The sequence below is a fragment of the Ochotona curzoniae genome, unplaced genomic scaffold (genome assembly GCF_017591425.1).
Source record: "Ochotona curzoniae isolate NIBS_2020 unplaced genomic scaffold, NIBS_Ocur_1.0 contig_1482, whole genome shotgun sequence".
NCBI classification, from domain to species: Eukaryota; Metazoa; Chordata; class Mammalia; order Lagomorpha; family Ochotonidae; genus Ochotona; species Ochotona curzoniae.
The window spans coordinates 6447730-6462690 of record NW_024465100.1 but is presented as its reverse complement, the minus strand read 5'-3'; the positions used below and the strand labels follow the sequence as shown (position 1 = coordinate 6462690).

At 41.7% G+C, this 14961-nt stretch overlaps 1 protein-coding gene across 1 annotated transcript; it reads right to left on the bottom strand.

Moving 5' to 3' along the window:
* Positions 1-3520: 3520 nt before the first annotated feature.
* Positions 3521-14763, bottom strand: GOLT1B (golgi transport 1B). Its single transcript, XM_040967639.1, has 5 exons — positions 14631-14763; positions 9732-9823; positions 8779-8957; positions 7306-7387; positions 3521-4171 (listed from the first exon to the last, which is right to left on the bottom strand). Exons 1-5 carry the CDS (start codon positions 14653-14655, stop codon positions 4133-4135), a joined length of 417 nt encoding a protein of 138 aa, XP_040823573.1. The 5' UTR covers positions 14656-14763; the 3' UTR covers positions 3521-4132.
* Positions 14764-14961: the final 198 nt, after the last annotated feature.

Sequence of the window (14961 nt, the reverse complement as noted above, 5' to 3'; positions counted from 1 at the left end):
ACCTGTTTCACACTGATACCTGCAATGGACTATTTCCAGCACTCATTCTCCCAGAAGTCTGAGAGCAGTGCACGGGAACTAGTGGACAGCCACCGTAACTTCAGGAGGACCTGTAGCAAGGCTGCTGATAGCGGGAAAGTGTATGTCACGTCGGGTTGACAAGACATGACAAATAAAGCAAAGGTTTTGGACAAAGCGGCAAGAATCAAAATAGGAATCACCATAGCTCTTTGGGAATGTGGAGTCTCAGAGACATGCAGAATGACCCAACAAATCCGTAACATGACTTGGTTTGAAGACTTATTTGCTTACTATTATAAAGGTAGATCAGATTTAAGGAGAGACAAGGATCTATCTGTTAGTTCATTCCCCAAATGACTGCAATGGCTGGAGCTAAACCAATCCCAAGCTAGGAGCAGGAGCTTCTTATGGGTCTCTTACATGGGTGCAGGGTCCCAAGGCCTGTGGCCATCCTCTTCATGGCCACAGGCAGGGAGCCGAATGGGAAGTGGGGCAAATAGGACAAGAATGGGACACCATATGGAATCCCTGTGCAGCCAAAGGGAGGATTTAACCAGTGAGCCACCGTGATGGGCCCAACATGAATTGGTCTGAACACTTGTGGTTGCCAGCTGTGACCAACAGATACAGAAGTGGACAGTCAGTAGTCCTACTTCTGATTCAGAGTTTTGAGTTAAAAAGACTCAGTATAGTAGCACCTAATATTTTTATATCACTGACAAAATTTCCTTTGCAATTTTAAATAAAATACTTTTTTTTTTTTTGACTGGCAGAGTAACAGATAAGCAATGACAGAAAGAAGATTTGCCTCTGCTGCTTTATTCTCCAAAGGTCCATAACATATAAGACCGGACCAGGAGGAAAGCAGGAGCCAGGAACTCCATCCTAGTTTCTTAGGTAGGTAGATGATGGTAGGAACTCAAGTACTTGGACCATCTCCAGTTACTGTTCAGACCTTCCTCTCTGTACATCTCACTTTCCAATAAAAATAAATAAACCTTAAAAAAAAAAAGGTCTGCTGTATACTTACAGTAGATTCAAGGTTTTATTTCATCTGGCAAGTGAAGACAATTACTGGATTCAACAAAGGCTTTTGAGTAGAAGGCTTGACCAGGTCTTTTGTCCTTAACAAAATTATCACGCTGCTGCAGATGTTCAGGGGTCTTATTTAGTTTTGATTGAAAGAGGTTTTGGAGAAAGAGAGAGGTTAAGATGTCCAGGCTGTTAAGTCATTCTACCTCTATCTGTTTGTAGTACAACTCAGGAGTTCCTTGGAAATAAGGCTGGTAATGTTAACATTACAGTCATTCACGGGCAGGTGCCCCAGGGTCTTCTCTTGCCTTCCTGCATTTAGAACATCTAGGAACTTTACAACTTGAGACATACGTAGACAATGTCTATTGAATAACTACACGTCCAGCAGATCTTAGATTCTGATATTTTAAAATAGCATCTTGCCCAACACAAATGTTATCTTTTTTTCAGAAATCGCTTTTGAAATCAAGAATGGTTTTTCTAACTTGGAGACCATTCGATTACATTTAGACAATTTGGAAATCGAACATGTGAAGGTCACTTTATAGACAAGAAAACTGAAAAATCTGAGATGGGTTAAATCAAGGTGGGTTATTTTACAACACTAAATTATCTTTAAGAACTTAAGAAAGATACACTTGACCACCAGTTAGTAGAAAAGTACCCTTTTATTGAGAGGTAAGACAAGTGTATTTACAATATTCAATTGTTAGGATTATACCATCCGACCATGAGACTTTTTAAAGCAGTATTTCAAGAATTACAAATTATAAGGGGGGAAAACATTCCAAGTATGTTTCTGTTACAGAAAACACATTTGAATAATGACAGAAACACTTAAGGCTAAGTAGTATTAGACCTTTTCCTCCATCCCTACAGAAATAATCGATGTCCATTTTTGTTTGTTTTGTTTTTGGTCACAAACACAAAAGACTGATGTTAGAAAGGAAGCAATAACAGGATGTATAGTGCGGCCAAGCAGTCCCAGATCCACGCTTGGCATCGATAGTAGATTCACGTAAGACGGAAAACTGTCCCAGCCTCTTGATGTTGCTAAGGACTAAAAGAAGAAGAAGAAATCCTTTGCAGTCCAAGAAAGCTTTCTGAAATGAGATTGTTGAGAAAGGGGTCTCTGTCACAGTGCCAGGAGCATTTTGTCAGAAATCCGCGTCTACAGGGGAGTTAAACAATGCAGATAGGCCTGACGTCAACAGACGCTCTTCTTGCTGCTGTCACAGTGCAGCCACTGTAAGCGACCTGGGTCAGTCAGAGCGTGTGTAACAGTCCTACAGGGCACCTTATGGAAGTCAATCCTCAAAGTATATACACTGCACACTTTCCAAGTGAGGATATTACTTTTTGAAGAACATTAGACACAACACTAGGTCTCTTATAATTCCATGAACTATTGAGGTAGGAGTCTCCATGTATCGCCATTTTCACAGAAATACTTTAAGTCAGATCCAAGTACCAAAAGAGACAGAATCCACAAGACTGAACCATTACACTATCTACCAACTCATTCTTCAGACGAGCAAGGGATAGAGTTCTCTGTGCGTCTACAGGTTTGCTAAAGACGATGTAAGCTGTGATGTATTTTGTAGACATGTTTGTAAATGCGTAACACAAATTTTACTTTTGATTTTACACACTAAAAATATTCTAGGTGTTAAAAAAAAAGTAAATAGTGCAAACATTAGTGGTAAAACAAATAGTGCTATGGCTGGTGAGATGTGTTCCTACATCTATTATAAAAGCTGGCACCTGGGAAAATTGAAGAAAATAACTCTTGCTGTCAATCAGCAACAGGCCCCTCCCACCCTGTTTTTAGTGTCATGTTTTAATTCTAGTAAAATAACTTTCGTATGCGAAAAGTATTTTCCTTCATTTCCTTAACCCAGTGAATGATCATCTGAAGCACGTCACATGTACTGATTTTTGTATCTTATGAAAAAGCTGAAAATAAGGGAAGATTTCAGGCTAAATAGCCCTTTAAAAAAGTTATAAGCTTTACTTTTTTTTAACATGTTACATGTCTTATTGCAAACATTATCAAGTTAATTTTAATTTACGACAAACAAAATAAGAAGCCACTGTTAAAATTAAAGAAAAAGAAAATAATAAACAGAAACCACACAGCGTGATGCAGAAAAATCTACCTGGTTTGAATTGCTTGGTATCTTAAGTATAACAATATTCAATGAGACAAACTATGTAACAGACTTCTTCCAGGTCCAAAATGCTGCTCGCTAACTGTTCATATCTAATGGATGACCCTGATGATCCTGACAGTCAGGTGGTCAGACTCAGAAGAAGTATCTGTATTTCCAGAGTGTGTGGCTGACAGGAAAAGGGCTTAGTCAGCTGTAATTTAGGAACTAGCATACCTCTACACAGTCAAAAACAAAAAACGAAACAAAACAAAAAACCTCTAGAGTTCAGATTTTCATCTGGCTGTAAAATATTAAGATTCAGAAAGACTACAAAACTTTTATTTTAGCCACATGTTTTTAAAAAATGATTCATACATCAAAAATTGGGGTTTCCTTGGCTCTAATACATCAAAAGGACATAATCCAATCTAACTCATGCAATGCTTTCAGAGTTACAGTGCACTGGAAATACCTTTGCCACCGCAGTGAACATTTAGAAAAAGCAAATGCCTATGGGTGCTGTGGAACTTGCAAAAAAAAAAAAAAATATATATATATATATATATGGAGAAACAGAAAGGAAGGCAGGAAAGGAGTGGCACCGCAGTTTCTGGGGATGGCTGTGTTTCGTGCACGGCGGACAGACACTGAGGGCGGCCTTCTGGAGTCCCCAGACCCATCTCAGCACGGCCCTCCTCTCCCGCAGGCAGAGCCCGGATTCCAGAACCCTTGATCAGAAGCCTGTTTTCACTGCTTCTTTGCTGCTTGCTGTCGGTACTTTGTAGGCTACGCTTTTTTTTTTTTTAAACTTCTGTAAAGAACAACATGAGCTATTTCATGTAAATTAATTTTGTGCTGAATATTCTTCAAAGGACTTTATAAATAATACAATATTTTAAATGAGTCTTCAAATTCATTCGTTGTTATACCATATTGTTGCTTTCTCCAACTTTATCTACGAACTGTAAGGAGAAGAAAAACATCGTTAAAGATGGTGTCTACCATTCTAAACAACAGTATATTAACATTTTAAATGCTGATTAAAAAACTCGGGTTTATAAGGAGATTCGTGGAAATTTAAGGTATGACTGACGATGATTAATTCAGTGCTACTCACCAGCATCTTCTGACACACAAATGTGTGTCAGCTTTGCTCTAAAAGCTATTTTTGCATGAAGTGTTATACATATGAATTTAAAGGTGCAACATGGAAAAATGCAACACAATGAGTAAAACATTGTATAAAATGAAGTTAACACCGCTAGCTTAACAAAAAAGTAAAAGTAAAATAAAAATTGAAATGTCAGCCATTCATGCATTAATGAACCCAAAAAGATATTTCAACTGACCATTAGTGTGGTTCTCTTCTGGGCCTATGTAGTCTTTGAACAGACAGATTTAACTCCATTAAGTTCAATAATTAACAACAGCTATTGTCTAAATATACTTTAAAAGTGTATTCTGGACTTCAGACTGAAAAGTGGCAATGACATTAAAAACAGATTTAATGATGCAAGCATAAATTTGTAATTATCAAATATAAAGTTAACATACAATAATCTAAATGGTTATTTACTTTTGTTAGTCCACCCCCAAATCTAAAGCAGTTTGGCTTTCCTCAGCATTCCAGATGGTGACGTAAAGATTAAAATAGATAACTGGCAAAGATATTAAAATTTATATAACCAAGTGATTATGATACCATCATATTCTAGCATTTATCTGCTTTCACATTTTCATTTAAGTACTTATATAATGAAGCAATGACAGGGAAGAATCTATTAAATATTGGGTGTCCATTTATGCAATAACTACAGAATCTTTAAGAACACAAATAATGAATACCACTCTTTAACTAGAAGTTCAAGCAATTTCAAAAGTCATCCCACATATAAACAACATTGACTACTATTTATGAGTTTGAAGATTAATGCAAATGAAATCAGGATATACCCCTATAAGCCTAGATCCCAATATTTTTGTTGTCAGAAATGGGTGACTGGCTTAAACTAAAAACTGTTCTAAAAGTGGTAAGAATGGGTCTATTAACATTTGCAGATAAATTTAATGGAGAGAAAATCACGACATTCTTTCTCAAATGTAACTTCAAAGATCCATGCACTCATGTGCTAACCGGGATTATTAGGCTTATAGTGGTAGTTCTTCTCCTATGGGTAAGCCAGCCTTCAGCTCTTTGAGAGGTCAATAAATGCTACAGGAATTCTCTCCAGACATTCATGAAACCTGTCACCAAGCTGAGAAAGCCAGCGAACCTTCTAGTTGCAACGAGAACTTGGTGGCCAGTTGATCCAGGCTGCTCAGGATTCACTTAGAACTAGGATGCTGACCCAGAGCAGGGTCACTGCTGAAATGGGTCACATCCGGAACCACAGGGAAACTCAGCAACTCAGCTACATCACAGACTAGCTGCGTTCTTTCAGAATTTAAGGCTGGAAGACCAAAAGGAAGCCACCCGAATGTCTTGAAAATAATCAGTTTCGCTGAACTCAATGAAAACGCCATTATGCATTTTGCAAAATGGTTCTAAGTTTCCAGTAGAAGCCAAGCATTGTGATGGACATGACGGAACACTGACTGATGCTGTCTCTGCCCACTTTTCACGTGAAGGCCTTTGTCTGCACATTTAAAACATAAAGGTGTGGGCCCAGTGCGGTAGCCTAGCGACTAAAGCCTTGTATGCAAGGGCCTTTCATGCGCCGGCATCCCCTATGGACACTGGTTCTAATCCCGGCAGCCCCACTTCCCATCCAGCTTCCTGCTTGTGGCCTGGGAAAGCAGTCGAGGACGGCCCAAAGCCTTGGGACCCTGCACCCCTGTGGGAGACCCAAAAGAGGCTCTGGGCTCCTGACTTCAGATCAGTGCAGCACCGGCCATTGTGGTCACTTGGGGAGTGAATCAACGGAAGGAAGATCTTCCTCTCTGTTTCTTTTCCTCTCTATATATCTGACTTTCCAATAAAAATAAAATAAATCAGAAGACAAAACATAGAGCTGTGCACATGCATGCTCTAGACGCTCATCCTGAGCAGCCACAGCGAGTCAGCACAGCTGCTTCTAAGAAGGTAAAAACCTAAGTTAAATCCCGAAAACCTCCTGGGACTAGACAGAAAAGTTAAAATTTTTCAGCTAATAATTTCGAACCAAAAGTTTGTTGAAGGAAAACTGATCAAGGGAAGAAACTTCAATTCAAAAAATGTCCTATTTTAACTTTTACTTATCATTCAGTTTTACTCCCTGTATTTTCCCAAGATGGAAGCTAAGGCCACCATGGACAGGTTCGGTAAGATTGTTTAATTTATGTGCAGAACTGGGAAGAGAATTTAACTAGCAACTTCTATCAGAGTGCTTTATTTAGATGTTTAATTTGTCCACGTGATGATAGTCTGAGAAAGAAAACATTTGCAAGAAAGAATGGCTTCTTTTTACACTGTTGCTTTTAAACTAAAGATTTTTTTTTGTATAAAAATGCATTGAAGGGCCCGGCGCGGTGGCGCAAGTGGTTAAGGTCCTCGCCTAGCACGCCCGGGATCCCATATGGGCGCCAGTTCTATCCCGGCAGCCCTGCTTCCCATCCAGCTCCCTGCCTGTGGCCTGGGAGAGCAGTCCAGGACAGCCCAAGGCTTTGGGACCCTGCACCCGCGTGGGAGACCCGGAAGAGGCTCCTGGCTTCAGATCGGCATAGTATCGGCCATTGCGGCTCACTTGGGGAGTGAATCATCGGACGGAAGATCTTCCTGTCTATCTGCCTTTCCAATAAAAAAAATAATAAGAATAAATCTTTAAAAAAAAAAAAACCGCCTTGAGCTCTCAAAGAGAAAGATATTGTAGCAGTTCAATCTAGAACAGTATCAAAAATGGATACATTGAAACAAAAGTCCAGGCTTACAGATTTAGCAATGATTATTTTCTGGTGTTCATGGCTACCATGATCTATGTGACGTAACAATCTGTATCATAAATTCATCAATTGCTCAAATTTCTAGAAGAAAAAAAAAAAAAACCCCACAAAAAAACCCACAAAATGTACTTATTTTCATGGTTCTAAACAAAGCACTGTTACAGGTGTGATCACTTACTGATCTGATTCCAGGCAGGTTTAGGAGGGACCCCAGCACTGGCACTCTTCTGATGAAGCCGACCACCACAGGAAAGAAGCCCCTGGCAGATGGAGAACACACTCAGACTTACGGAATTCCAATCGCCCAAATCCACTGCTCTCCAGGTAACAGAAAAGGATGCTGCTGAGATTTCTGACTTCCCCTTTGTATTGGGCCCAAATATTCACTCTGACTTTGAATTTTCATCACTAGAATCCCTGTGTAATTAAGGAAGCCAACAAGGAGGCTGGCAGTCGTTACAGTTAGGTTTTCTGCTGGGAGATGCACCATGAATGATGACCTCTTCCCTGCTCTCTGCCACCATTCTGCCTCCTTCTAGTTTCTTCTCCATTCAATCTTAGCGCCTGACATTCTGTACTATAGCGATAGTCTCTTACTAGCTCCTGCTGCCTCTAGTTTTTCTTTTCCCTTTTTCCATACTTTTTTCCAGACTATGTATCATTTTCGGTTTACAAATTGTTGTGTTCTTTAACCTTCCAAAAACACTACTCTACACTACTCTGTAGCCCAAATTCAGTTCAAATACCGTGTGTACTAACAAGTCATTCATAGAAAGTGTGTAATCTGGCACCAGCTTTCTCTTTTGGTCTCACCGTCAAGCATCCTCTTTCATTTACTTTATACTCCTGTTGAACTGCAGGATTTGTCCTTTTCATAAAAAGTTCTGTACTTTCATGACTTCTGTGAAATTAACTTCTTTCCAGTCAACTGGCCTCTCCTTCCTCGTTTATCAGATGAATTCTTACCCATTTTTTCATGTGCCATTTATCAGTTAACATTTCTTCACTCTGTGAATTTTTTAATGTCCTCAATTATACTTCTATATTTTGCATATATGTCCATAATGTCATTATGGATGTATCCTGTCAATATCTTTACAATCCATTTTTTTTTCAAATTACAAGCAGGATCCTTAAAACAGATCTGGCACTTAATTCATGCGCACATGTGCCTCTTGTGGGTAATAAGGTGCTTAGTAGTTACAACAAGGCAAAGAATATGCATTTCTTGAATAATTAAGACTAATCTTGTTTAAAGACTTTTTTTTCCCCTTTCATGGACACTATCATTTACTTGTGACCGGCATTTTTAGAACATTAACTGGGTGTACTTGATACAGAATCTCAGTTTATCTGGGGGTGTACACATAAGGAAGTACCTAGGAGTATGATATTATACACTAAAATACTCTCAATAAAATCAATATCAATAAAACGGACTTTATTGCCCTGAAAATGCTTACAATTTAATTACAATCTTACTTGTCAATCATTTGCATTGAAAAATATTTTAGGATTGATCTAAAAGTGTAATAATCCACCCCAAAAATCATGAAAGGAAATGAATATGTTCTTAGAGTGATGCAAAATTTTTTTTACACAATTATCTGACACATTGATTTACTGAAGAGAAAATGAACAACTGCCTCACCTGAACAAGAGAAAGAATCCATAGATTTCGAAGATCATTCCTATCAAAGGCCAACCGATGAGGACCACAAACACACCACCCAGGAAAAATCCAGTGGCTTTCATTTTATGTTTTTGGAAGAAAAATCTGAATGTTCTTTCTAAACCAATTACAAAAGCCAAACCAGCCACAAACAAAACCTAGAACAGACACAAGATGGAACATGGAAAAGTGAATACCTGGCACGCATCCACAGAGGCCAAAGCTTAATATTACACAGGGACGCACATCCTGCTTTTAAGGTGGGCGGCTAGCCAAGGGAAGTGCAATGCGCTGTCAAGGGGCAGAGCCCGAGTTTGTTAAGTGTACGAAAGTTGAACAACATTCATCTCATTGCCCTTCTAGCATGATGAATTCGATATTTCCAGGGCGTCTGAGTCTACAGCAGTTTCCCCCATTGAAGCTGGACAGAGGTGGCTTCACCAAGCACACGACATGACACAGCAGAGAGGAAAGCTGCCCATGAAGAGGTCTCCCAAAGGAAACCTTCCTGGTTCTAACATCCATCCTGGGTTAACCAGACATGGCTAAGCTGACAGAATCAAAGTGCAAATCCAGCAAAAACATTCTAGTTTTACTAATTCCAGAATATCTGGGGAAACAGAATAAAAATACAATAAAGTGCTTTCAAATACACATGTATCTTGTGTGTGCATGTATATCACACACACATTTTAACTATGATCTAGAAATGTTCATCTATGAAAAGCTCACTGTTTTCTGGGTGCATTTCCAAATACGGGCCCTGCCCCCACCCCTCTATCAACTTTCCCTAGGTTTCATTCCTTATGGAAATAGGGAATGTGGCAGGAATCACATACAAGTAATAGTCAATTATCTTCCCCCAATTTAACAGCAGTGAATAATTCATTTGTAGTTGAGAATTAACTTAAAATACATATGAAAACACTCACATTTCCAATAGCCAGTAGTGCTTTGTCAAAAAAGAGAATCATTCCAAAGAACAGGAAAAACACTCCAAATCCTGTTAATCCCATTCCAATTTCTGCAACAGAAGTTAAAAGATTAAGGTGGAGGAAAAAAATCACATCAATTTCCCTATAAACTAAGAAACTTTTCAGTGCTTCTTTTGGTTGATGCAGGAAATAAGCCCTAACAGATGAAGTTAATAAGATGATTCATTAAGATCATAATCAAATTAACATAGGAAAAGTATCTCAAAAGTTAGAATACAAATGCAACTTTCTTGTAAGAGACAGTATACCTCAAAGGTATGCCTATAACAGAAAAACACAAACCGGATTCTAAGACTCTGGTTAAATCTTTCTTTTCCCTCCTAAGACCCTCTCTGGGATCCAGGTATAAATACACAGATTTTTTTTTATTTTATCTCTTTTCATTTCTAGGATTATCATTCATATGTGCGGTGTCTGTAGATACTACTTCTCCTTATAATTCATTGCTTCTTTCACCCATTAGAGATGTCACTGGGATGGGAGACTAGGCCAATACTCTTGTCAACCATACAATATTCAGCATATTCAATATGCATTGTTTGTTTCAATGGCAACAGAAATCTTTGGAGAAGGGTCTTCTCAGGAGACCAAGAACTGTTCTTGGTGCTGAACATACAGTGCTACAGAAACAGCAGCTGTGCTCTGGGCTCATCTGTGTACAGGATTTAATTAACTCTAGTGACTTTAACATTGTTAGGTCCCATATCCTTAACTTTTGAAGGTGAAAGTTTCACTGTCCCAGTCAAGTGCTACAAAGTACAATCTACTACTGCCCCATCATTTCAATTTTGGGAAACAGTCAATAGTCCTAATTGTATCGAAACACATTATCTACACTATCAATGATTGACAACAGGGGATACTGTGTTTCTGGGAGCACAATTTTATACATACGCTACTTTTATTTCTGTCATTTGATTTTTTTGGTTTTAGCTTCAGGAATCTAAAATCTAGGACCTAGGTAGATATTAAAAGGGGGGTAGGAGGTAGGGGCGGGCGCTAGTATGCTAGTACAGTAGTCTAGCAGCTAAAACTCTCACCTTGTATGCCCAGGATCCCATTAGGGTGCAGGTTCTAATCCTGGCAGCCCTGCTTCCCATTCAACTCCCTGATTGTGGCCTGGGAAAGCAGTCAAGGACAACCCAAAGCCTGGGACCCTGCACCTGCGTGGGAGATCTGGAAGAAGCTCCTGGCTTTGGATTGGCTCAGCTTCGGCCATTGCAGTCACTTGGGGAGTGAATCATTGCATGGAAGATCTTACTCTCTGTATATCTGAATTTCTAATAAAAAAAAAAAACCACTTAAAAAAATCAAGCCATACAAAATATTCTGCTAATTTGGGTTTTTTCTTTTTAAATCAACCTTATCCCTCATCTCCTCAGCTTCTGGGTAGCTACTATAGTCTTCCACTCAGGTACCTTTTGTTCCCCAAATGAGTCTAATTCTCTTGTTTGAATGCCTTGAGAATTTACCAAGCTACCTGTTCACGTGTCAGATGTAACTTCCTGGAAGAAAATATATAGAAGAGTAAAATTCCATCAGGTAATCTTTTTATTATTTATTTTTTAAAGATTTATTTATTTTTATTGGAAAGGCAGATATACAGAGGAAGATCTTCCATCTACTGGCTCACTCCCCAGGTGGCTGCAACGGCCAGAGCTGCACTGATCCACAGCCAGGAGCAGGAGCTAATTCTGGGTCATCTACACGGGTGCAGGGTCCCAAGGCTTTGGGCCGTCCAAGACTGCTTTCCCAGGCCACAAGCGGGGAGCTGGATGGGAAGCGGGGCTGCGGGGACATGAACCAGCACCTACATGGGATGCCAGCATGCACAAGGTGAGGACTTTAGCTGCTAGGCTTCTGCGCCTGGCCCCCATTAGTAATTTTCAATAGCTAATATTTAATTTCTGAGTTATCTGAATATGCCTAATTTCTATATTTTCATGAATTATCTTAATGATTACAGGGAAACAGAGAGATGTTTGCTCATTAGAAAAAGAACTAAATGGAAATGCAGCTGCTGTGTCCTGAGAATTTGTTACAAATCTGGCATCCTGAGGTGTTTTGCATAATGTGCCCAACTTTCAACACTACTGGAATAGAGAAGAGCGAATCAGGAGAATTGGTTCAAACTCCCAGACTCGCCTTGGCCCTGTCTATCTGAATTCAAAGCCCGCGTACTTAACCGCTGTGTTACTCCTTCTTCGCGTAGGAGTTACTGCAGGTTAAATATGGTTGGCTAAATCAAAGTAAGTGCATTAATGTGTATAAATGAACTCCTGAGGCAAGTGTTTTGACAGAATTCAACTTCAATATTTATTATCTAGCTTAACTAAGTAGATGTCAGTGGAACTATTAAAAAAGTCACTTCAGTGGACAGCATCTGAGCATGGTTTACCACGTTATGAACTGTTCACACACACATATGTCATAATCATGTAAGATAACCACGTTAGGCAGATGGTAGCCTGTGTTTCATATGGGCAACCAGGGACACGGGGAGATTATGAAATTTCTGGTCACAGAATGAACAAAACTGTGTGTGGGGGGCGGCAGTGGTGGTGCCAAGTAAGGCCAGAAGTTCAAGGTCAGCCTTCTCACATCACAGTCACTCAAGTCCGGTGGTACAACCACAACATGGAAACCAAAAACTACTACTTCATCTTAGCACAGTCCAACAGCAGACAGCTGCTGGTCACATCCTTGCCAAAGCCTGCACTGGCATGCGGCGGCCAAGCAGTCCCTGATCTAAAATAGGTCAAAAGATTCCGACTGGTCCCGTGCCACGTCATCGCCTGCAGAATTCCCGTCCCTGGCCCTGCAGCATTCACTGCCCTGTGGCCAGTCAAGCCCTACACACAGCTCCTCGCTTCTGTTCACATCAGTCAGTACATTTCTCTCCTCTTGAGCAGGAGCAAACCTTCACTCTGTTTCTCCACAAGCTCAATCAGAAAAAAAACCTGCTGACAGCAACCACATAGGACCAATCTGTCTGCCACAAGAAACAGCTGTGGACATCACAGAAGGAAAGCCACACATAGCCGTGACAATCACTGTGAGCATTGTGCTATCTTGTTCACACTTTCCTAAAGGCAGGCACTGTCTTTCTTGCACCTGCAGAGTGAGCCAGGGGAAGGAAGATCTGCCTGTCTGGGATGGCTACTGTCTGGTTGCCCTCCCTCAGATTCACAGTCGTGGCATCCTCCTGAAAAACATCACCTGAATGGTGCTCAGTGCTTGCAGCGTGGCATACCCCCACATCATGTGCAATTCAGAGGAGAGATCTTGGCTCACTAATCACCTTAGGTTTCACTGTCTCAGCTAAAACACTCAAAAATTTGTTTGCCTCACAAATTTCAAGGCGTGAGGTCAGGACAGGGCGTCTTACTCTTCCCTCAATCCTTTGCGCTGGTTTCTGGAAGGATGGCCATCAGGCGCTCATCCCACTAACACAGCTTCAAGAGGGGAGAATCTACACACACTTTTGTATCACACACTCAAAGCATCCTAAGAGCTTCATGTGTATATCAAGCCTTCCTACAGGGTTGTGGGGTAGAGCAAGAAGAACAGAGCCAGCAGACCTGGGGTCATCCTTTTTCTGCCTTTTTTCTTAGGACCCCATGTTCAATTTCTTTTGTGTTTCAGTTAATTTAACAAAAGAGTTATGTTCTTCTCTGCCTTACATGGCATTTACAAAAATTTAGGATAATTTCTATAAATACACATGATAGGCTGAAAGAAAATGCCTTTTAAACAATTGCTAGTACCACTAGGTGCCGACCTAGTGGGCGAAGAGTCTGATTGGCATGGCAGTATGTGGGGAAACTTTACATGTTTTGGGAGCTCCAGCTTGCCATGACTAGAATCTAAACTTTAAGACTTCACACACATACACAAATAAATAAAAAAAGCAGCTTAAATGAAGTCCCATTGCTACTTGGACTATTTGATTCTTTAAAAAATCTCTAAAGTGAAATGAAGTTTTAAAAAAGATGAATGATGCCCTACTGTGGCTTATGCTGCTGCTGGGAGCCACAGCATCCGCCAAAGGCATCGCTGTGCTTGCCTCCAAGCCTTGCTCCTGCTCCCAGCCTAGCTTCCGGGTGATGCTAACTCGGGGATGCGGGAGATGGTGGGACACCTGAACTCTGCACCTGGCTCAGCTCAGGCTCGTGCAGGTCTCTGGGGGAGTAAGCCCATGGGTGAAAGCTCTCTCCTCTTTTACTCTTGAAAACTACACTGAAGACAAACACTTTAAAAAAGGAAGCTCAGACGGGTCTACCCAAAATTACAGCCAGATATGTAAATACCAAACTCACTGAGAGCATGACAAGAAAGAGTAGCAATTTCCAGAAAAGGCCTCCAGGAGGTGACATTTAAAAGATCGCCTTCTACGACACGACCAACCTGGTGGTGACTTGAACTTAGAGGACTCCGAGGAGGAGGCCACCTGTGAAAGGACCCACCCCCCTCCGATCGTGGGCCGCGGGCACCACGCAGTAAACTTTTCTCGCGTGGGGGTCCCGGGAACAAAGCGCCAGGCTGCCTCGGGCGTACGAATGGACGGCGCGACCCCGGTGCCCAGCCCACACACAGCCTCCCGACGCCGGCCACCGACCCTTCCTCCCAGCCCCGGTTCCCCACCGACCCTTCCTCCCAGCCCCGATTCCCTATACCGCGAGTCCACCTGCTGCCCCACGCCCGGTCTCGCAGGCCGCCGCCGCCTCCCGGCGCACAGCTTCATTCATTGACCGGGGCGGACGGGCGGACCGGACCCAGCCCGAGGGAGGGCTGTGATTGGGGCTCCCAGCCAAGGTGCCGGGGCAAGGTGCTTACTCTGGGTGTCCGTTAAGGAGATCATGGCTGCAGCGGCGAGGGCAGCGGCCGGCAGCCGCTTGGAATGCCCAAAGAGGAGAAGCTGAGTCGGGAGAAATCTAGCCGGGAGGCCACCCAGGCGAGAGCCGCCACGTCTTCCGGAAACACGCAGCCAGTAGCACCCTGGCTTCAAGGCCGCGTCCCGTTGGCTGAAAGCGCTCTCCAGATCTACCCATAGGCAGGGGCCTTGTTGGGTGACGCGCCCTTAGGCCACGCCTCCTGACCAGTGACAGCAGGCTGTTATTTGCGATTGGCTGAACGAGCCGAGCCGGAAGGGTGCGTGCTCCCGGCT

Bases quoted from the DNA above. Each gene is read 5' to 3' on its own strand.
- GOLT1B (XM_040967639.1), bottom strand. From the start codon at position 14,655: ATGATCTCCTTAACGGACACCCAGA. The intron at 9,824-14,630 runs GTAAGCACCTTG...CTTCTGTTGCAG, and splicing joins CTCCTTAACGGACACCCAGA to AAATTGGAATGGGATTAACA. The intron at 7,388-8,778 runs GTGAGGCAGTTG...TCCATCTGCCAG, and splicing joins GGATTCTTTCTCTTGTTCAG to GGGCTTCTTTCCTGTGGTGG.